Source organism: Mustela nigripes, chromosome 11 (assembly GCF_022355385.1).
Source record: "Mustela nigripes isolate SB6536 chromosome 11, MUSNIG.SB6536, whole genome shotgun sequence".
Classification (NCBI taxonomy): domain Eukaryota; kingdom Metazoa; phylum Chordata; class Mammalia; order Carnivora; family Mustelidae; genus Mustela; species Mustela nigripes.
In genome coordinates, this window is record NC_081567.1 from 38820440 (window position 1) to 38843116 (window position 22677).

General features: G+C 54.1%; 1 protein-coding gene across 3 annotated transcripts in view; it reads right to left on the reverse strand.

Moving 5' to 3' along the window:
- The window catches only part of RAB11FIP3 (RAB11 family interacting protein 3), a 76101-nt gene that overhangs the window by 18365 nt on the left and 35059 nt on the right, over positions 1 to 22677 (reverse strand). The window contains exons 2-5 of one of the 3 annotated variants that reach the window (XM_059415833.1): positions 20740 to 20833; positions 12676 to 12767; positions 4978 to 5189; positions 1242 to 1391 (exon numbers count right to left, since the gene is read on the reverse strand). In XM_059415833.1, the coding sequence (XP_059271816.1) occupies positions 1242 to 1391; positions 4978 to 5162 (335 nt within the window). In that variant the 5' untranslated portion in view covers positions 5163 to 5189; positions 12676 to 12767; positions 20740 to 20833. Of the gene's footprint in view, positions 1 to 1241; positions 1392 to 4977; positions 5190 to 8471; positions 8717 to 12675; positions 12768 to 20739; positions 20834 to 22677 lie in introns of those variants that run through there. The other 2 variants (XM_059415835.1, XM_059415834.1) reach the window with 2 other exon arrangements.

Sequence of the window (22677 nt, forward strand, 5' to 3'; positions counted from 1 at the left end):
GCACGGGCTTCATCGTAAAACAAAAAAGCTTCTCTAACAAGTAAATGGCCGGACATACTACTTTCTCCTTTGTCCAAAACACATCAACAGGAGGGCAAAGCACAAGGGGGGGTCTCAGTTCCGGGACTGGAGCTACTTCAGTAACCGCTCTGAAGCCCAGTAGCCTCAGACACGGTGCATGCATGAGGCGTCAGCGTTAACTCTGTCGTCGTTTGGACCTTCGTTAGAAACTCGGGATTCTATTTGCCTCCCTGTGACCTAGTCTCAGTGGACCTTCAGGGCACCGGTGGGCGCCTGTTGCAGGAAGATGAAGGCAGAGAGGCGGTTGTGTCCCTGGGGTGTTAGGGCCTGCCAGCTTTTGCAAGCCGAGGTGGAGGTTCCACGTAAGGACAGGCTGAGGGGGAATGTCACTGGTGGTGTGGAAGTCCCACCTGAGACAGAAAATGTGAGAGACCGCGTGAGAGGCACAGACTAAGCAGACAAGGAAGACTACCAAGCTGGACAGACACAAGTGTAGCTGCCCCCAGGCCTCGCCTCCGCGTCGACAGCACCAAGAAGGAAAGCTGCTAAAAACACTCACGCATGTCACTCACGCCAACTCCCAGAGACTTGCCACAGAGGCCCTCTCCCAGGCCAGTGGGTCCTCTAGGGCAGGCAACCATCTGTGGAAAGGAAGGGTCTCGCAGATGCAGGTTCAGAGATACTCGGCTTCTGCTGTCAGCAAAGGGTGAGGGTTTCGAGAGCGGGCCACCAAGGGGAGAGGTGGCTGACACGCACCAGCTGCTGAGCCGGGCAGGAGTTTCGCCTGTAGCGGCAGGAACGGCCTTAGATGGGCCAGTCACCAGTGACAGGCGGCCAGGTGTACAGGCCCCTCGTATGGACATGAGCGAAGCCCTAAGAGGAAGGAGATCTGGGAGGACCCAGCCCCATGAGTGAAGGCCTCACCCTTCAGCTCAGGCAGCCAGAACTCCCCAGATCATTAGAAGGAGATGAAGTGAAAGACATCATTTCTGATGCTAAAGCCGCCCACAGAGGCTGACCAAAGGGCACAAACTTGCAGCTACAAGAGACTGAATGTAAAACGTGGTAACTATGCTATATTACATAACTGAAGTGTTCTCTCCTCCCACCCTCCCTCCCTCCCAATACATACACACACACACACACACACACACACACACACACACGTACACACGTGTCCATACATGCACACACACCCCAGCGGTGAAAGGCTGCGTTACCTGGGGGTAGGGAAAGTGGGGTCTCTGCAGCCATGCTCCCCGTTGCAGAGGGTCTCCAGGGACAGCTCCGCCTCGCTGCCCTCACCATAGTCCTCAAAATGCTCCTCACCACCTATCACCGTGACAACAGACTGGCTGTGCAGCTGCGATCTGCAAAGGCAAAACACAAGTGACACACTGTGACTTGTGGCCGCAGATCCGAGGGTGTGACGGTACCTTCCGGCAGAATGTGCCACTGGCCACATGTCCGAGTTCAAATGTTCTAGCAGCCATGTTCGAAAGCAGTAAATGCATAGGCAAAATGGATTTTAATAATGTATTTTAACTTACGCCAATGTATCCAAAATATCACTTCAGAGGCACAATTTTATATTCCCTATTTTTTTAAAGATTTTTATTTATTTACTTGACAGAGAGAGAGCATGAGCATGGGGGAGGGGCAGAGAGAGAAGCAGGCTCCCCACCAAGCCAGGAGCCCAGTGTGAGGCTCAATCCTAAAACCCTGGGATTATGACTTGAGCTGAAGGCAGACACCTCCCCGACTGAGACACCCAGGCACATATTCGAGATTCTTTATTTCATAACAAGTCTTTGAAATCTGGGGTCCGTTGTACACTTCCAGCACACGCCCATTTGCTCAGCAACTCCACACATCAGGAATTTGCAGCAGACACAGGCCCCTGTCTCCTGCGAGTGCTCCCCGTGCTTCTTCCTGGAGCTGCCGGCCAGTGTGGGTGCGAGACTTGTGCTATGATGTGAAATTCCGAAGAGCAGACTCCAACCAGGGAACGTCAAGGGCTTGCTAGCACCTGTCCTCCTTCTGGGAGGGAGATCACGCTCTCCTCTGCACCCAGCTTCCAGAGCACAGGGTCACAGGGCCAGGGAGATGCCCGGGCACGCCTGGAACTGGCAGAGGCTGAGCCAAAGGCAGGGGCTCAGGGCTCCACCAGGGGCAGAAGAAAACAGCCGTGCCGCCATCAGCAACTCCGCCAGTGCTGAGAACCTGAGAGCTGCCCCTCTCAGAAGGGGAAAGGGGGCCTCAGAGAGCCCAGTGACTGTCACGCAGGCAGTGAGGGACGGGAACTGGATCCTTGTGTGTAACACAGACCAACGCGGCTAACAGACCAAGTTCTTATTTCCTACCCACAAATGCGTGCATCCAGGGAGCGGTCCTGACGCCACCAAGGACAACTTCCACAGTCCTACACGTACCCGCTTTCAGAAACAACGGAGTCTGAGCGAACTGAAGTGGGAATGAGCCCTTACTTCTTACCGTCCTCAAAAGCACACCCGTAATACGTTCACACACATATAAACGAGGGCGTCTGTTTATATGTTTATATATGTGGCTCAGGTGGCTGAGTGTCTTGATGTCAGGGCCAGGAGATCGACGCCATGTCAGGCTCCCTGCTGCGCGTGCAGCTTCCTCGAGATTCTCTCTCCCTTTGTCCCTCCCCTCCCCGCTCTGTCTCTAAAAACAAAATTAAATGAAAATAAACAAAAATACAAATAAATGGAGCGAGATACTCTGCTCCAAGACTGGAAGACCGGTACGCGGAGAAGATACTGATTCCCCCTGCAATGACCTGTGTCATGACAATGCTAACCAGAAGCCCTGCAGACTTCTTCATCCAGAAACCAACATGCACATTCTAAAGCCTCCAGGGAAAGGCAAAGAGCTAAAGGCACCAACACATCCTTGAAGAAGAGGACTGGAGGGTGACGTACGCGCAGTCCGACCTACAACACGCTGGAGTCAGAGCCTGTGTGGCACTGACCCAAGGATGAGCAGACAGAACAGGCCGCGCAGCCCAGCCCCAGGCCCACACACACTCAGCGGCCTCCCAGGCCCACGGGGACACCAGACAGTGAAGGAAGGAGGAACCCACTCAAAGCTGGGGCTGAGTCGACTGGAGACTCATTTGGGGAACGACCCCAACCTCACACCCCACACAAAAATGAGTTATGGAGAGATGACAGATCTGAACAGAGAGATGCAAAAATACAGCTTTTGAAAGAAAATGGAAGTAAATATCAGAGTCGTATGAAGCAAGCAAAATTTCTAAAACAGTACAGAGGTGGCACCTGCGTGGCTCAGCTGGTTCGTGTCTGCCTTCTGCTCAGGTCACGATCTGGGGGTCCTGTGATCGAGCCCTGGGCCGGGCTCCCTGCTCCATGGGGGGTCAGTTTCTCCCTTTCCCTCTTCCCCCTCCAGATCCTCCCCCAGCTAGTGCTCCCTCTCATTCGTTCACACTCTCAAATAAATAGCATCTTAAAAAAGAACCCAAACTCCTACAAATCAAAAGAAGATGACAACCCAACAGATGGGAGACACCGAATCACATCCATGGCCTGTGTTTGTACGGTCGGACTGGGGCACGGCCGTGAACCGTAACCACAAAGCACCTGCCCAGCGAAGCCCGAGGAGTCGTCACTGAGACCGTATGACCTACAAGCCAGAAAGTATGTATTATCTGGCCTTTTGCAGAAAAAGTCTGTAGAACCCTGCAATAAACACAGGTATAAAAGACTGGAACAGGCACTTTGCAAAAAAAGATCAAAGTGGCAAACGACACAAAACAAGGCCCTCATCTGAAAATGCAAGTCAGAACGCCCCTGCACCCCGACTGCCCACCCTCCAGAAAAGGAGCAGAGGCCCAGAGGCAGCAGGAAGGCAAGCACCTACGAGAAGCCCGGTCTGTACCAGTCCCACAGCCCCACAAGCATGCTGTAGAGGCAGCACCGTCCCACTCCTAGGGACAAACAGGCCACCCAGACACGTGGTGTTTCCAGCAGCGTGGTGTTTCCAGCAGCGTCGTTCATAAAGCCGAAGCTGTGAATGACCCAGACGGCCACCAGCAATGAATTAAAGCTACAGCACGCTCACGCCACAGAGTAACAATAATGAAGACAATGGACAACCAGCACAGAACTCGGGGTGCAGCTCAACAGCCATGGCGCCAGGTGGAAGCAGCCAAATGTATAAAGGCTACAGTTCTGTGTGGTCACTGTGACGAAGGTGCGAGCCCGGGGACAGCACGGCCGTCATCCGCAGCCGGATACCCGCGAGCGGCTGGCCTACCCGCACTCACACGCCACTGCGCAGTACTTCAATTAAAGAGGAAAAACCAACAACTCTGGGAGGCCGCACGAGGCCTGAAACCCACACAAACGACATGAGATAACACCTAACCACCCCCGAAGCTGGGAAGCATGACGGCTTCCCACACGGCACACGGCCGGTGCAAGTTCTCTTCCAGGTCCGCACATGCCGGGCACTGCCCCCTCCCTTTGCTGGTCTGCAAACATATGGGGACGCCTGGGGCAGGAGAAGGGGGGATAGGATCAGAAGATCTGGGAGAGGTGCGGCCAAGACTAGCAGGTTCTAAGATCCTGCTGGGAGATAAGGCCGGAACATGGTGCCCTGCCCTGGTTTCTAAGAACTTCAGCGAGAAACCCAGGGTCAAGTCTCTCTCGACATTGTGCAGTGCATACAACCAGGGTTGTCTGCTGCCGGCAGGAATGCCTCCTTCCTAGGTGGTTGGTTGTCGCCGGCAGACACGCTGGGCAGTGGGCACGGGCTCTCAGCGGGACTTCAGGCCACGCTGGAGGGTCCGCTTTCTCCCCAGGTCCCACAAGGACCCCGCAGCACTCTGACACCAACCCCTCCACAAACCCACTGCACCCACAGGACATGTCTCCTCGGTGTCCTAGAAGCAGCAGCCAGGGTACAGACCTGCCGGGGAGCAGCAGCAGAGCGCCGTGACCAGGATCCTCCAGGGCGTCCAGGCACTCAGAGGGCACGGCTGAGCCGCCAGCGCTGTCCGCGTCCCCTTCGGCCTGCAGCTCCGGGTGCACCAGGGTGCTCGTGTCCTCGTCGGTGAAGGTCTCACACTCACTGTAAGTACTCTCGGACCCCATGTATGCGCTGTCTGTCACTTCATTGGCCTAGGAGAGAGTGTCAGCAGTCAGTCCCATACCCTGAAATGACCCCATGTCCGTGAACCTCAATGCCCCACAGTACCCTACTGCAGGCATTGAGATACCATGTGGAGAGACAGCCTCGGGCAGGGTCCCAGCCGCACCTCTAAGCAGAAATATCAGCTTAATGAAACAATCCAACAGGTTTTTGGGGTTTGGTTTCTTTTTTTGGGCTGAAACCCGGGAACGAATATCCAACGGTTTTCAAAACTGAAACACAGACCCCTGTTCTACAGCAGAAAAACCACTAGAGCAATTCTGAAAGTTAGCTGGGTAAGCATACCTAAATGACAGGAGGGTCCCAAAACCACGGGACAAGTCCCAGTGCAGCCCCTCATGTGTGTCTAGCAGCACTGGGATGATTTCTATCCAAGGAATCGTGCAAGAACACACTAATTAAAAAGTCACCGTCAGGGGCGCCTGGGTGGCTCAGTGGGTTAAGCCTCTGCCTTCAGCTCAGGTTATGATCTCGGGGTCCCACATGGGGCTCTCTGCTCAGCAGGGAGCCTGTCCCCCCCCATTCCTGCCTCTCTGCCTACTTGTGATCTCTCTCTCTCTGTCAAAAAAAAAAAAAAAAAAAAAAGTCCCCGTCAGTGCCTGTTTTGTACGATGTGGCTACTGCTTTGAAATTCAACTCTGGGGTCTAACCTCAAATACTAACCCATCGATTATTAACCAACCCATTACATTCACTGGTTAAAGGTCTACTTTCCACAAAAGCTATCTTTGTTTTCTCTTCTGGACCCAGTGCCCAGTATCTAGCACAGTACAAATTATTTCAACTCAAAGAATCATTTCACAAGCCATTTTCAATTCATCTTCTCAGCTTTAATTACAACGCAACTGCACTGGTTAGGGAAAGTAGCTAACACGTCATGCTCAAAATAATCTTGAGGTTAACAACTTGAGAACAGGGGTGCCTGGGTGGCTCAGTGGGCTAAGCCTCTACTTTCGGCTCAGGTCATGATCTCAGGGTCCTGGGATTGAGCCCCTCATCGGGCTCTCTGCTCAGCAGGGAGCCTGCTTCCAGCTCTCTCTCTGCCTGCCTCTCTGCCTACTTGCCATCTCTTTAAAGAAAAAAAAAACAAAACAAAAAAAAAAAACCTCGAGAACAATTAAGATTCCAGAAAAGCAGCTGGAAAAGGTGCACTCTGTCCTGTCATTCTGATGTCACCAGAGGACAGTGTGCTCGGAGGTACTGTGCTAACAAGAAGAGACTGGTCCCCCACTAACTCTGAGGGCCTCTCAAGGCTGCATCTCATGGCTCCTTGCCCACTGAAGAGACATCAAGGGCCCAGGCTGAGCTGGTGGCATCCTAGTGCACCGATGACAGGCCAGGGTCCATTCTCCATCTGCCGCCCACCAGCCCAGTGACCCCACACGAGGGTCCCAACCACTCCAAGCCCCTGTTGCCTCATCTGCAAGACGGGACTGGGATTAAGAGACCACACAGGCTGGTACGGAAAGAAACCTGGGAGACTGTGGGGTTCACCAGTCCTTGTGGGCTCAGAGTCCCAGCTGTGTGTGCGGCCAGAGTATAGCGGAATGACAGGAGAGGAAGAGTGCCACCCATGTTTCCAAGGGAAGAAACCATCTTCCTTGGAATCGAAGGCTACTGAGAAGCCCCTAAAACCCTCCCTTCCAAATCTGAACCCGGGAAATCACTCTCAGTGGGTCATCGTCACTGAGCAGGTATCGCCTCCGGCCGGGCTCAGGGCTGGCTTTGCACTCGGGCGGCACAGGCAGGGACGGGCAGCTGAGCTAGGCAGGCACCCGCACGTCAGCTGAGCCCCCGGAAGAAGCGCAACAGAACAGGCGCGAGGTCCACAGCCACTTCCCGACGTCTGCTGCGGGCTGGCTGCTGGCTTGCTGCCCAGATGGCACCGCACACTCACAGAGGGGGTGATGCCTGGGAACCACCCAAGAACAGGAGGAAGACCCCCCGAGCCCCACTGCTCTTTGTCTGTAAGACAGTCCACTGTAGCCCTCCCTCCCTCACCCACTCAGTCCCCAGACCCCAGAAGCAGGCAGGACTGCACACTGCAATCCTTAGCCGGCAGGCCCAGCGAGGGCCCCAAAGTCATAGACTGCGGACCCTGAGATGGCTTCCTATAGGGAAAAGCACTTAACTCTTGAGGCTGGCTTCATAAAGAGCCCACCCACCAGCACCGCTGAAGTAGCACAGCGCAGCCCCCCACTGGCACGGGCCCCAGGCGTCAACAGGCCACTTCGTGTGTGCCCGGGCAGGCCAGCTCAGCACGGAGCAAAGCCTTTCCTCCCGGGAAGGGGAGGAGGTGCAGGCTCTTGGGCCTGGTTATCTCGCCTGCAAGGAGCTCACAGGAACCGTGCAGCTGAGGCCAGGGCTGCAGCCAAAGCCCCCGGCGCTTGGACAGGCCAGCTCAGGGTGGAAGCCCATCTCCAAGGACACAGAAAGTGCGAGACGGACGCTGCACGACGAGCCTGACTGCCGCAGGCCGGGCATACACACTCCACTCCGGGCGATTCGCCCTCCTCTCCAACAGGCAGTTGGAGGCTCTGAAGGCAGGTGCCCACCGATGGAATACTCTGCCGGTGGGCACCTGCCTTCGGCTCGGGTCCTGGGGTCAAGAACCTTGTAGGTTCCCTGCTCAGCGCCAAGTCTGCATCTCCCTCTGCCTCTGCCCCTCTCTGCCCCACCCCACCCTGCTCGTGGTCTTTCTCTCAATGAAATAAATAAAATCTTAAAAAAATTATAATAACCCCCCCCCGCCAGAATGGATGCACAGATCCATTCCTCCCACCTTGAAGGAGAGCCAAACAAGCAAGCACAGATTCCGCTTCACTGAAGGCTTCAAGCTTACACCTTTTCTGCCCCAAATGGTAAACATCGTCCTGGAGGCCCCCTCTGCACCTGCAGCCTGAGGGGGTCAGGACCCGCTCAGCCTGTGGGTGCTGCCTCCCCTGCTCACTCCCAGCATCTGCCCCAAATAAATGTCAGCAAGCCAGGCCGCTGTCCACAGCAGCTGGCTACACCTGCCTGCCGGAGAAGAGCGCCTCCCCGTAGTGCACACGAGACACAGGACCAGCTCTCGTATCCGACCGGTCAGCTCGTATCTGCCACCACAAAGGACCCAACTTTGCCCAGAAGCCCACAAATCTAGGCAAATCTATGCTATCTTCTTCTAAAATATTTACAAATTACAGATGTTAAGATGAACTCATTGGAAAATCCAAGTGCATCTGGAAAACTCTGCTGCATGCTACTATTACCTTCCCCAGTTGACAAAGGATCTGCTGATGGACACGGACGCTGAGTTCAGAGCCAGCGGCGAGGAGCTCATACGTGCCCAACGCTGCCCGGTATCCTCACTGCCCAGGTCATGGTTCCTCTGAGGGACACCGACTGCTCCTCGCACCCTCAGGCGCCAGCCCCTGCAGCCTCAACAGGCCTCACCTGGCTCTACACACCAGCCCTGGGAAGGTGTGCTCGCAAACACTGGGGACGCCTGTCCAGAGCAGTCACTAGCTTCTCGTGACTAACCTTGTGGCCTTCTATTTGCTAGTCTGCTGAGGTCCGGCAAAACCTGCGCGCTCACCTGAAGGGACATCGCAGCTTGGGGAAAGTTTAACCTGCTCCCAGACATGCTCCATTAATCGTCCTGCTGTGCTGACCAGGGAAGGGAAGCAAAGTTCAGGAAGTGTCCTTGTTGGGTTTTTAACAGACTGCAGAACAGTGGCTTTTGTTCTTGACTTTCAAACCTTTGTTGTAACAGTTTGCACAAAAGACACAGTCCCCATCATTTTATTAAGGCAGCTCTTTCCTCTAGAGACCTCAGTGGGAGAAGGAGGGAGGAACAGGGGAGGCACAGCAGGGACAACTCTTATCATCCCTGTTTGTGTCTGTTCTCTGTGACCCTCCCACTGCCCCGAGGGATGAGCTCACCCAGGCAGGCTGCAGGGGCCTTGGGCACGTCGCCCTCCCCTCTGCATTCCCATGAATGGGACAAATCTTACTTAGTCCTCACCCCAACCCCCTCTTCTCAGAAAGGCCCCATCAGTCACTCTCCTAGGAGGCGTCTCAAGCAAGGAGCAAACAGGAAGCAGAGGAGAGCCCAGCAGCAGCCCAGCGGGGAACCGCCCAGGCGTCCCTGACCCACACTGCTGCGTGCCTCATCAAGGTCAGCACAGGCTGCCTGAGCGCTGAAGCTCACCGACAGAGGGTCTCCAGATGGGATATCTGGGTGTTAAGGCACATCGCCTCCACCCACATTTTTACTGAACTTTAAGATTACAGGATGTGCAAGATTTTTTAAAAAGAACATCTTTTGGGGCGCCTGGGTGGTTCAGTGGGTTAAAGCCTCTGCCTTCAGCTCAGGTCATGTGGGTCCTGGCCCCACATCGGGCTTTTTGCTCAGCGGGAGCCTGCTTACCCACCTTTCTGCCTACTTGTGATCTCTGTCTGTCAAATAAATAAATAAAATCTTTAAAAAAAGGAAAGAAAGAAAGAACATCTTTCTATAAGTTTCATAGTACTTGGTTCCAATCCCCTGAAAGTTCCATCAAAAAGATAAAAAAAAAAGCATTAAGACATGGAAAAGGCTTAAACACATATAACTAAGCAACAGAACCCAGTCAGCAAAAGCCACACACCGGATTCCAACTCTGTGACATTCTAGAAGAGGCACAACTGTGCAGACAGCAGATCAGCTGCCACCAGGTTCTGGTGGGGATAAAGGGATGAATCCCGGGAGTAGAGGGTGCTGGAGGCAGCGAAACTCCTCTGTACGGTGCCGACCAGTGAGCACATGACCTTGGACACTTGCTCAAACCCACAGAACACATAGGGTGCCTAGGGGGCTCCATCGGTGGGCGCCTGCCTTCGGCTCGGGTCCTGGGGTCAAGAACCTCATCAGGTTCCCTGCGCAGCACCAAGTCTACATCTCCCTCTGCCTCTGCCCCTCTCCGCCCCACCCCACCCCACTCATGGTCTTTCTCTCTCAAAGAAATAAATAAAATCTTTTAAAAAATTATAATAACCACCCCCCACAGAATGCATTAATACCAAGAGGGACCCCTAATGTCAACTATGGGCTTCCATTACCCACAAGACACCAACACTGGGTCATCGAGTCTAACAAACATAGCACACCGATTGAAGCACAGTGCTCGTGACCGTCTGTATGGGGGAACCAGTGTGCGGAGGGAAGAACAGGCACTCTCTGCACTATCTGCTCCATTTTCTGAAAGGCTAAAACTCTTAAAATGTAAAGTATTAACTGTTTTTCAAAAGTAACAACAACAACAAAAGCCTTAAAAATAAATGTTTCCTCCTTTCTGGAAAAAAAAGTCAGAAGCATCCCTTTTGCATTCTCTGAAACATCAGATTCCTAACACGCCTTCTGAAGGTAACATGTGCAAGGTGGAGCTGGGTCCCTGAGGGCACAGAGAGGTGGAAGGACCACACTCTCACAGGCCTCAGGGGTCCACCAGCACAGAGGCTAGGCGGGGGCCAGAGTCAGACAGGACTCCTGCCCACTGTCCAGGGCTCAGGAGGCAGTCCCAGCCTCAGAGGCTGTCACATTTTTTGGCCACATGGGCTCTTTAAGCACAATATGTGTTGATGCCTTTCACCACCCACTCACAGACTCCGTGTCAGTGTCCTGGGCTGCTGCCACAAGCAACCACAAACTGGGCATCTCAAACAACAGAAATGTGTCCTCTTGGTTCTGGAGGTGTCAGCAAGGCTCCAAAGGCGGGGAGTTCCTGGTGGGCCCGGGCAGCCCTGGGCACGTGGCTCCATCCCTCCAGCCCCCACGGCTCCATCGCAGGGCTCCTGGGTGTCTCCCCATCTAAGGACACCTGTCACTAGACTTAGGGCCCAGCCTACTTACTACCTGGCACGATCTCATCTCAAAACACTCAACTTAATTACATGTACAAGGACCCTTTCTCAAAATAAGGTCACGTTCACAGGTCCCGAGGGATCCTATCTTTTGGGAAACTACCACTCAACCCACTACACCCACCTCCACAGAAAGCATTCGAAATGACAGAACGCACTAGCAGAACCCTGAAGAGGGACGGACTGGAAGATACTGACGCTCAGGCCTGGCTCTGCTGGGAGGGGGAGATAAAGGTCCGATGCGACCCGCACAAGCATCTCGGCCCAAGGGTTGCGACCCCCCAGCTGCTCCGAACAAGGCAAGAAGGACTCCCCTGACCTAAGCTGCACTGCTGGGAAACCCAAGGTAAGTCAAGGTGCACAGAGCCGCCCTGCTGTCAAGCCAGCCACCCCATGCCGGTGAGGTAAGCGCCTCTCTCCGTCACACGGTCCGGCAGGCCATGCGACTGAAATGGGGCGCGTCAGAGTCCCGCACACCTGCAGCCCCCACCCAGCCACACAGGCTCGCAGCTGCCAACGGCTGGACACGACCTGGGAACCCCAGGTCACACACACTCAGAATGAACACGCCAGCCGCACCGAATAGGGTGCAATGCCGCGTGGTCCCTGCCCTTGGGGGCCTCAGACCTGGCTGGTACTTCAGGACGAAGCTGTGAGTGCTGAATACTCCCCAGGGGCCCCGAGGTCCGGGGCATCAGAAGTGACAGCCGAAGTGAACCCATGCTGTGTGTGGGCTGGCCCGGGCCTGGAGCAGGCCCCTCAGAGCCAGGACCCAAGACTCCAGAGGAAAGCAGTGAACTCCTGTGGACTGCGGGAAGCTGCCTTGTGCTTCCACCTCACTTTAGCAAGGCTCCGAGGCTCACAGCCACCGCGGCTCATAGCCACCGCACCACAACCCAGCGCTGTTCCCTGCACCTTCGCTGGGCAACAGCTCCCCAGGGGCTCCCGAGTTTCTGACGTACATCCTAAAACAAAATGCCACGTCCAGCCACAAGGGCTATCCCGGCATCTGACCACCCTTCCACTGGTGTGACACAACCGTGTGGTCTGTCTTCTGTGGCTGCTCAGAGACCTCCCTGCCGTGCAGAGAACAAAACACGCAGAGTTACAGGTGATACCGTGTAACCATAGCAACCGTGGGGGCAAGTGGCAAAGGGGCATGAGGTGTTGGAAGTCCCTAAACCCAGAAAATGATCTGAAATTTGATAAAATCAGAACTTCACAGCATGTCCCCTGCTCTGGCTTCGGCAGCCTGGGAAAAGGTGACAGCAACACCATTGCAGAGCCTGAACAGTGCAGCCTGTCCCTCTGCTGACAAGAGGCCCTGAGAGGGTCTCTGCCAATGGCCTCGGGTGAGCAGCTGTGGGGCAGACAGCTGCTGACCTCCTGCCACAACCATGAGCCCCCGGGTCCCCAGCATGGGCCCAGGGCTGCAAGGGGAGCCCCGACCTGCCCTCCATGGCACTCCCCACAGAACAGCCCAGGCACCACTAAGCAGAGCAGGACTCAGAAGGCAAAAAGCAAGACGCATCAGGTCAAACCCTTCTCAGCCCCGCAGTGAGAACCACTTGCCTCGAAAGTAACGAAGTCGTCGAACTCATCGGGGCAGGCAGGCGGCTCCTGGTCCTGGGCGGGTGTGACCGCACACAGCTGGCCATCGGACTCTGCAGGAGAGAAGACTATACTCAGCAGGGAACCTGGAGCACCCCTGGCCGAGGGAGAAGGCGCCGCTGCAGTAAATGCAAGCAGGGGCTCCGGCGGCCTGTGAGAAGCAGTGTGGTTGGGACAGGAAGGCGGGTCTCCTCTCCAGAGGTGGCGTGGAGGCTGAATCGTAAGAAGTTTGTTTCCTTAAAAACTCTGATTGCACTGGGGCACCTGGGGGACACAGTCGGTTGGTTAAGTGTCCGACTCTTGGTTTCAGGCTCAGGTCATGACCTCCAGGGTCCTGGGATCGAGTCCCACATCGGGATCCCTGCTCAGTGGAGAGTCTGCTGGAGATTCTCTTCTCCCTCCATCGCCCCCCACTTTCTCTAAGATAAATATAATCATTTCATTAATTACACCCCAACAGCATCGTAAAGAGAAGGAGCAGGCTCTCAAGGCTGTGACAATGTCCGCGGGCTTTCAAAAGCACACAGTTCCCACTCCAGTTTTCTCAGACTTTGGGTGTGTTTGGGGAGGTGTGGCTATAACAAGACAGACCAGAACCGTGCGTCACCCTGGTGCGGGGCTCACTGGCAGTTCTTGTTTCCCTTGTTTTTGCTCAACTTTATCTTCTGCAATACATGTTTTATTTTGTAATAAGGAAGACTTTAGAGGAAAAGCTCATCACGACAGGCCGACTGTCACTCCTCCAACAGTCAGTGCTCCAGGGCAGCGGTCCTTCTCTGGCCGGACGGGCACTGCTTCCAGGGTCTCTCGCGTGCGGTCCTGGCCCAGCATGCTCCGGAGAGCAGGTGAGTGACGGAAAGCGCCTGAGTTTCCAGCTGTGTCTCTGTGATATCGCCAGCTAAGAAGAACCATTTCTGCGCTCCTCGTCCCTGCCCCTGGGAGTTTGCTGAGCGGCAGGGCAGAGAGGAGCAGCTGCAGGCCCCCTGACCAGCCCCGGTCGGCCTCTCCTGGCTTCACACCACCCAGGGTACTCGTGCAGCTTGGGGGCTGGTGGCGGAGGGACCTGATGTGTGATTAGAAGGCTGGAGACCGAGCCCGTCACCCACGACCAATGGGTCTTCCCCAAAAAACCCCAAATGCAAAGGCCGTGAGAACTTGCAGGTTAGTGGACACACCAACATGCCAGGAAGGTGGTGCGTCCCAAACCCCACGGGCATGGAAGGCCCTGCACTCTAGACGCTTCCAGACCTCGCCCCGTATGCCTCTCCATCTGCCTGTTCACTTGTAGCCTTTTAAACACACTGCTAACTGGTGAGTGAAGTTTCTTCCTGGGTTCTATCAGACACGGTGGCAAACTATCAAACTGGAAGAGGGATCCTGGGGGCCCTGGATTCACTGTCAGGTCAGATAGAAGTGTGAGTGGCCTATGGGGAGCCTGGGTGGCTCAGTGGGTTAAGCCTCTGCCTTCTGCTCGGATCGTGATCCCAGGGTCCTGGGATCGAGCCCCGTATTGGGCTCTCTGCTCAGCAGGAAGCCTGCTTCCTCCTTTCTCTCTCTCTGCCTGCCTCTCTGCCTACTTGTGATCTCTCTCTCTCTGTCAAATAAATAAATAAAATCTTAAAAAAAAAAAAAAAAAGAAGTGTGGGTGGCCTAGACGCCTGAAGTGGGTCTTCGTGAACTCCGGACAGCTGGTGTCAGAGCAAATTAAATTGCAGGACACCCAGTTGGTGTCCCCAGAGAACCGGAGAACCACTTGGTGATGAAAACCCACACACTGGGTGTCAATGTCACGAGTAGAAAACCAAGTAATAGGAATTACTTATGCAAAATACATTAGTTAATAACATAATCTAACATTTTAATATCAGTTCCTTGTTTTCCTTTTTCTCGAAGTGGGCTCTACATCCAGCGTGGGGCTTAAACTCACGACGCCAAGATCGAGAGCCACGAGCCCCTCCGACTGAGCCGGCACGTGACCTTCTCTGGCAGCCGGCCACCTGGGGAGCATGCTGTTGTCCGTGTCCTGTGCGCAGCCAGGTTCTGAAGTCACCACGAAAGCCGACTGACTAGGGGAGGGAGAATGGGTCCTGAAGGACCGTCATCGTGAAGCAGCGGCAAGACACGTGGCTATTCCGTCCTGGTTCTGAAGGTCTCTCTCAGCTTAAACAGAATCACAACACTTTCCTTCAACAACTGAGTGATCTCAAACATCTCCGTGTTCAGGAACTCTGAGACACCTATGCCGACTCAAAACCACCTGCAATACTGATTAAAGCTCTTATGCCGAAAACCCCCATGTGGCTTTCAAGAACCATGGGTACCCGGGGGTGGGGGGGGAGCCTGGGTGGCTCAGTCAGTTGAGCCTCTGCCTTCAGTTCAGGTCATGGTCCCAGGGTCCCGGGATCGAGCCCCGCATCGGCCCCTTGCTCAGTGGCGAGCCTGCTTCTCCCTCTGCCTCTGCCCTGCCCCTGCTTGTGCGCTCTTGCTCTCTCTCAAATCAATAAAATATTTAAACAACAACAAAAACAAAAAACAAACCACAGGTCCTCATGCTGCGTGGTTTCCCCAGGACTGTGGCTAAGTATCTGCGTGGGACAGACTGTAGTCGGTGAGAAGGAGCCTGCAGGCACATGGGTAGAGGACCCCAGCACTTGAGGGGGGCCCTGCGCTAGAGCTTGGGGTCTCTGGTGCAGATGAGGGAGCCAGGGTTGCTGTGGACACAAGATTTTGGTTTCGGAGGCAAGGGGGTCCGGGGCACCAATTACCCCAGTACAGCTTGAGACTGCACGTTGATTTTGTAAAAAGCTAGACTGCCTTTGGCCTATTTTCCCCTCTCAGATGTTCAGTCTTCCTCGTCCTTCAAAAACCTGAAACACGGAATTCAAAGGTCTCAAAACGTAGCTGACCATTTTGGACTCGGCGGACGTGTGCTAGGCCCTGAGGGGCGGACAGTGGTCTGGGGGTCTTGTCCCACACTGTGGACCGGGGGATGTGAACAAAGCTGGTGCTGTCATATTCCTGATGGGAATGAAACACGACTCTCCTGTTAGTCTTCTCTGTGGGAACTAAAACAATTCTCATGAAGTGGCCATTTTTAACGTGCATGTTCTTATTCTTCCAGAGCGTGGGGGTGGGCCGGCATGACGGCCTACTTGCAGCAACCCTCCCCAGCTCATTCTATTCCTGCAGTAAGGCCTGCGGTAGGCCAGTGACGATCTGCCCGCACGGGGCTGCCAACTGGGTCAACACACCGAGTCCCCCACTGGGTGGCTCCTGGGAGCGGAGCGAGCCCGCCGGCCCAGACAGGCTGCCCACGGCCGCAGGAGCACCCGAGGGGAGTGCAGGGGGAAAGGCTGCTCTGGCAAGCACACACTCCATTCTCCCAAATGCTCTCAAACGACAACGGCAAAATCAGCTCTGACTTCCTTTTATTATAGTGTTATTTTCACGCTCTTGTCTTAACCAAAGTTAAATGATGAAATCCAACTACAGGAAAAAGAAAACACCTGACTCCCTGAGTCCACTCGGCAGGACATCCGACAGATGTGCAGCCGCGGTGCCCCCACCAGCACGGCCCCCCGAGTCCACGAGGGCACCTGGAGGCCCAGCCCTTCATGGCTGCACCAGGACCTGGTGCTGGCACACGGGCACTGAGCCAAGGGGCCACTCACTTACCCACCCTGCGGAGACATCCAGGTCTCCCATTGCCCACAGCACAGCCAGTGTTGTACCCCCACACCCTCACCTCTGCTGTCAGACCCCATGTCCAAACTGGACCCATCGGCCTCCCTGCAGCCCAGACATGCCAGGGTGCTACACCCAGGCACCCCCTCCTCCCACACTCCTGTCCCCTCCTGTAGCTGCCCTGCCTCATCATCTGTGGGCTGTCCTGAGGGCGGGGGGGTGCTGTGTCCCTGGAGCCTGGAGCAGTCCAGCTACACGGTGTCTGTGCCCACAGTCCTCACACGGGTCGGCTGTGCCCTCCCCGGGCTGTGGCCCTCATCCAGTCTGCTTCAAGCTCTCAGGGCAGCCGTCCTCTGCCCAGACACTGGACAGGGACCCCTGTCGCACAGCCCGGCAGCAGACCATCCCACAGGGCCCCGGCCTCCCACCTCACTTCAGGAGCAGGGGTCTGCCCCCACCCGCTAAATTTCAGGGAGTGGGGACACCACCTGCAACATGGCATCATGTTGAGACCAAACCTCACCCTCAGGGGATGCTTCTACTCCAGAATGTTCTCACCACAGGAATAAAACAGCATTTTCATCTTGAATTCTGTCCAGAAAATACATGAACAAGAGAACAAAACACAAAAATGGCAAGAATGACCCCAGAGAAATATACGTTAAATAAATCAGAAGAGACCAGAAGCAAAAAAAAAAAAAAAAAAAAGGGAGAGAGAGAGAGAGAGAGAATATAATCAGACAGGTGAACAGAACAGAGCGACACACTAGATCCTGGGTGTATTTTGGTTTGCTGTAAGAAACTAAACTGTAAAGAAAGAAAAATCTTGGGACGCCTGGGTGGCTCAGTTGGTTGGACGACTGCCTTCGGGCTCCCAGCTCCACGGGGAGTCTGCTTCTCCCTCTGACCTTCTCCTTGCTCATGCTCTCTCTCACTGTCTCTCTCTCAAATAAATAAATAAAATCTTTAAAAAAAAAAAAAAGAAAGAAAGAAAAATCTTTATATATAATTTATAATTTATATATATATAAAATTAAATACAATGAGGGGCGCCTGGGTGGCTCAATCATTAGGCATCTGCCTTCAGTTCAGGTCGTGATCTCAGGGTCCTGGGACTGTGCCCCGCATTGGGCTAACTGCTCAACAGGAGCCTGCTTCTCCCTCTCCCACTCCCCCTGCTGTGTTCCTTCTCTCCCTGTCACTCTCCCTGTCAAATAAATAAACAAAATCTTTAAAAAGATTAAATACAATGAAAGGATAAAATATAATTGTAGGGGCTCTCCTGGGTGGCTCAGTGGGTTGATCCTCTGCCTTTGGCTCAGGTCATGATCCCAGGGTCCTGGGATCGAGCCCCGCATCTGGCTCTCTCCTTGGCAGGAAGCCTGCTTCCTCCTCTCTCTCTCTGCCTGCCTCTCTGCCTGCCTGTGATCTCTGTCGAATAAATAAATAAAATCTTAAAAAAAAATTAAATAAAGAGTGTTTCTAAATAGTTCCCTTGAGTTCCTGAATTCTAGAATTTTCTACTGACATCCTGGCAGAGTACCTGAAGATTGTAGCATATCCTTCCCCACTCTGCCTGCGCCAACCTTCCAGACTGGTTACGTCTAGTCTCTGGTAACATGAACATTCAACAGCTCTCACTATCATGATACACGACACTCAACGGCCAGCCGACCGGGATTCTAGAAGCACATTTTCTGTGTGTTTCAGCTGCTCGCTTTCCCGGCAACGGTAACTGCCAGGTGTCTTGGGCTTGGCCTCTATGCACCTGCTGCCTTCCTAGCCCTAAATGGTCAGGCCGAACAGCGAAGGCTTCTCTGATGACCCCTGAGTTCTGGGGCCCTCCAGCTTCCGTCCCCATCGACCCAGAAGCCTACACCCAGCCAGTCAGTTACGTCAGCACGAACATGAATTAAAGCCGCTGGCCACTGAGGCCGCCCCTACGTCTGCAGGAGGCCCCCTCCCCTCCCCGCCCCGCCCCGGTGATGGAGCTCAAACAGACAACCGTGGTGGGGCTCCTCGGTCAGAGGACACACCATCAGGCTCGCACACCACACCCCCAACCAATGTCAGGGAACACAGAGATCTCACTCTCCATCACACACAAGTAGGTGTGAAATTAATGACAAAATCTAAAAAGACATTCAGAAGTTGAAAGAACTTTTAAATAATTGATTAGTCAGAAATCATAGTGGATTTTAAAACTAAGAGAAAAAAGCATATACGGTGAGTTTCCCACAAGTTAACTGACGGGATTTTTGGAGAACAAAGCCATCCCAAGGGCTCCGGGGGCCGCTGCTGTGGCCCAGGGAGGTCTTGAGGCGCATGGCTAGGCACGGGAATGTGGTCCATTTAGGAAGCCACCAAGGACACCGGCAGTTGAGCAGAGGCCAAAGTTTTCCATGAATCCACCACTAAAATCTTCGTGCAAAAGCATGAAGGCTTGAACAACATCATGTCTAACTGCACACCTGACCTCAGACGGTCACCCAACGGTTACCAGATACTGCTTCCACGGCTACAGACACAGGCATGTGACACTAAGCCCCAAGGACTCTGTTCCTCATCCCTGTGTCCACACAGCATCACCCCCACCGCCCATCCCCTGCCAGGACCACCGCCCAGAGGGTCTCCTGCCCCACCCGCTCTCCATGTCTCCCCACCAGGCCCCATCTGCCACCCTCACCCCAGACCCAGGGCCCACGGCCTCTCCAACAGCAAGCTCAGTCATGCTCATCTCACAGGCCTCAGGGCAGCTCCACCACATGGCTCAGATAACACCTTCCCCGGCTGCTCTCCAGCCCTCCTCCCAGAGGGCTCCCACCTGGAGCCTGCCTACATGGCTCCGTGCCGTGGCCCCCACCCGCCACACCCACAGCCCCTTCCCTTGGGACCCCTCCTCTCATTACTAGGTGTGCTCTGGACCCAAAGGCCCACAGGGTTCCTGGGCAATGGTGGCACTCGTGTGCGTGGACTGACTGGGTGAAAGGGCAAAGGATAAATATAGGTCACGATACACAGAGGTATCTCGGAACCACCTGGCCTCAGTGTTTTAGGAAACCCAGCCCCTCTGAGACACTACTGGGCAATACGGGAGACAGACAGGGGACAGACCATAGAGGCAACTCTATCAACAACTGCGGATCAGACTTCGGGTCCAAGGGCATCTTCTGAGTCGGCCACGGTGGGTCCTGCTCAGATCTGCTCCTCCTCCTCTCACAAGTGCAGGAAGAAGGGAAGAGCCTGCCACCAGAGCCTTTCTGCCACCGTCACCCCAACACACCAGGCTGAAGCCGGGCCACAAGAAAAGGAGGGCTCTCCAGAGCTCCGGAATTCGAAGCGAAAATGGGCAGCATATGGGCAACTTGAGAGTGTAAGAAATTAAGCTTACACCCACAGAACCAGCCATTGCACCCTGTGGACAGGCCCCAAAGCCATGAAAACACGTGCCCACACAGAGACATACACAGACGTCAGGAGGGGCTGTACTCATCACAGCCCCAACGCAAGTGTCCGGCCTGGGCTACAGAGCTTCGTGTGGGAAACCAGGTGCGCCGGCACCGTCCTGCCATCGAAAAGCAGGTCCACGCAGCACGGACACAGCTCAGAAACACCACATGCGGGCAGCAGCTGCAGGAAGAGCGTACCCGACAGTTCCTCCGCAGGAGCCAAGCCCGAGGGGCAGAAGTGCCTCCGGGGGATGAAAGCCAGCCCGGGGTGCAGCGAGGATGGGGGCCGCTGCAGGCTGAGGGACCGGTCCGCGGAACGGTAACACCGGCAGGGGTTTCTATTAATAGGCATGAAGAACGGCCAAAATTCAGAGTGACAAGATTTACTGAACATCCATGCGCTTACCGTAAAGCAGTTTTCACTCAAAGTAAGGCCGCAAACAAACACTGAACTCAAGGTAACCACCGCCACACAGGCTGAGGCAGTCGGAGTGGCACGCAGCCCATGGGGGCGGGAGGCCAGGCGGAGCACGGCCGGACCCGCAACCACGTAGGGGAAGCGGCACGTGGTCCACGGGGGCGCAGCAGCTCGCACACATGAGGTGCTGCCGCGGGGCCATCACGGTCCTCCAGCGCGCCTGTGGGAAGGGCCCCCGCCTTCTGACGCTGTGGCCAGGCGGCTGAGTCTACTCTGGAAGACAGCGTGTGCGAGGAGCGAAGGACAAAGAGAGGGCCCGAAACCTGGGGTCTTATAAGGGCTCGGGCTCAGAGGGGAAAGGAAGACGTTACGTGCAGCCGAAAGGGCATTCCTGAGGTGGGTGAGGGCACAGTCAAGCCGAGGGCTGGAGCAGAGGACTCAAGGAGAGGGAAACACGCGGTGGGGGAGACTGACCTCCGTTCCTGATCGCGGTGATCCCTCGACAGAAGTCCTCAAAACTGATCACGCCAAGCCCACTGGGGTCCAGGTATTTCGTTAAGTCCTTCACCTGGAATTGTCAAGAGAGACGATGTTATCGAGCCTTACAAATCAGAGGATGGGTATGCTCTGCCCTCGACCCTCTCCCCACGCCCAGAGCAGACTGCTTGCAAGGTACAGTACTGAGAGCAAGAGTGACCAGAAGCTCTGGTCAATGACGGGAAGCCTCCCAGGTGAGACCGGCCAACAGCACCCAGGACCGTCAGTGATGGAAGTAAGATCCTACAGAGGTCAACAGTCATGCTTCCCAAGGGAGAAGATTGGAAGTGCTGAAGGTTTAGGTATTATTCAAGCCGTTGTGAGACTATTACTAACATGGCAGAGACCCTCCCATCCACTCCAGAGGCCTTGCAGGCTGTGCAGAATCCTTAGTAAAAACAGGCAAGTAGACCCTGAATACCAAAAATCATAAAGGTAAGATGATTCACACCTGGAATTTACAGAGAATGAAATTCTTCAGAAAGAAGATATATTTATATATACACTTTTTTTAAAAAAAAAAGATTTTATTTATTTGACAGAGACACAGCAAGAGAGGGAACACAAGCAGTGGGAGTGGGAGAGGGAGAAGCAGGCGTCCTGCTGTGCGGGGAGCCCAATGCCCAGCTCAGTCCCAGGACTCTGGGATCATGACCTGAGCCAAAGGCAGACGCTTAATGACTGAGCCACCCAGGCACACCTATATTTTCAAGTATAAACTGAGTTTCATCAAAATTTAAAACTTTTGCGTTTCAAAAGACACCATTAGTCAAGGGCGCCTGCGTGGCTCAGTCAGTGAAGCCTCTGCCTTCAGCTCAGGTCATGATCCTATGGTCCTGGGATCGAGTCCCATATTGGGTGTGGCGGGGGGGGTCCCTGTCTGCTTCTTCCTCTTTCTCTGTGATCTCTCTTATTCTCACTCTTTAATAAATAAATAAAATCTTTAACAAAAAGAAGTCACTATTAGTAAAACTGAAAGTCAAGACACAGACTGGAAAAAGATATTTGCAAAAATATATCTGATAAAGGACTTGTACCCAGAGTGTGTAAAGAACACTTACAGTGTAATAACACGAACTACCATTCTTCTTTAATAGGCAAGACATGGAAAGAGACATTCTACCAAATCAGACAGACACAGGTAAGCACATGAAAAGATGCTCAAGATCACGAGTTGTTAGTGAAATGCAAATTAAAACCACAATGATATCACACACTATGAACAGCTGTATTCACAACAACCCACACTACCAGTACTCAGGGGGCTCAGTTGGGGTCTGCCTTCCACTCAGGTCAAGATCCCGGGGTCCTGGGATGGGCCCCATGTCAGGTTCCCTGCTCAGCAGGGAGCCCGCTTCCACCTCAGCCCTTCCCCCCAGGCTCATGCTCTCTCACCTCTCTCAGAAAATAAATAAAATCTTTGGGGCACCTGGGTGGCTCCGTGGTTTAAGCCTCTGCCTTCAGCTCAGGTCATGATCTCAGGGTCCTGGGATTGAGCCCTGAGTCAGGCTCTCTGCTCAGCAGGGAGCCTCCTCCCCTGTCTCTCTGCCTGCCTCTCTGCCCACTTGTGATCTCTCAGATAAATAAATAAAATCTTAAAAAAAAGAAAGATTTTATTTATTTATTTGACAGAGAGATCACAAGTCGGCAGAGAGGCAGGCAGAGAGAGAGAGAGAAGGAAGCAGGCTCCCCACTGAGCAGAGAGCCTGATGTGGGCCTCGATCCCAAGACCCTGAGATCACGACCTGAGCTGAAGGCAGAGGCTTTAACCCACTAAGCCACCCAGGCGCCCCAAATAAATAAAATCTTTAAAAAAAAAAAAAAAACATTTAACATAAAAATAAATGAATTGAGATAAAAAGGACTGAAGAGAAA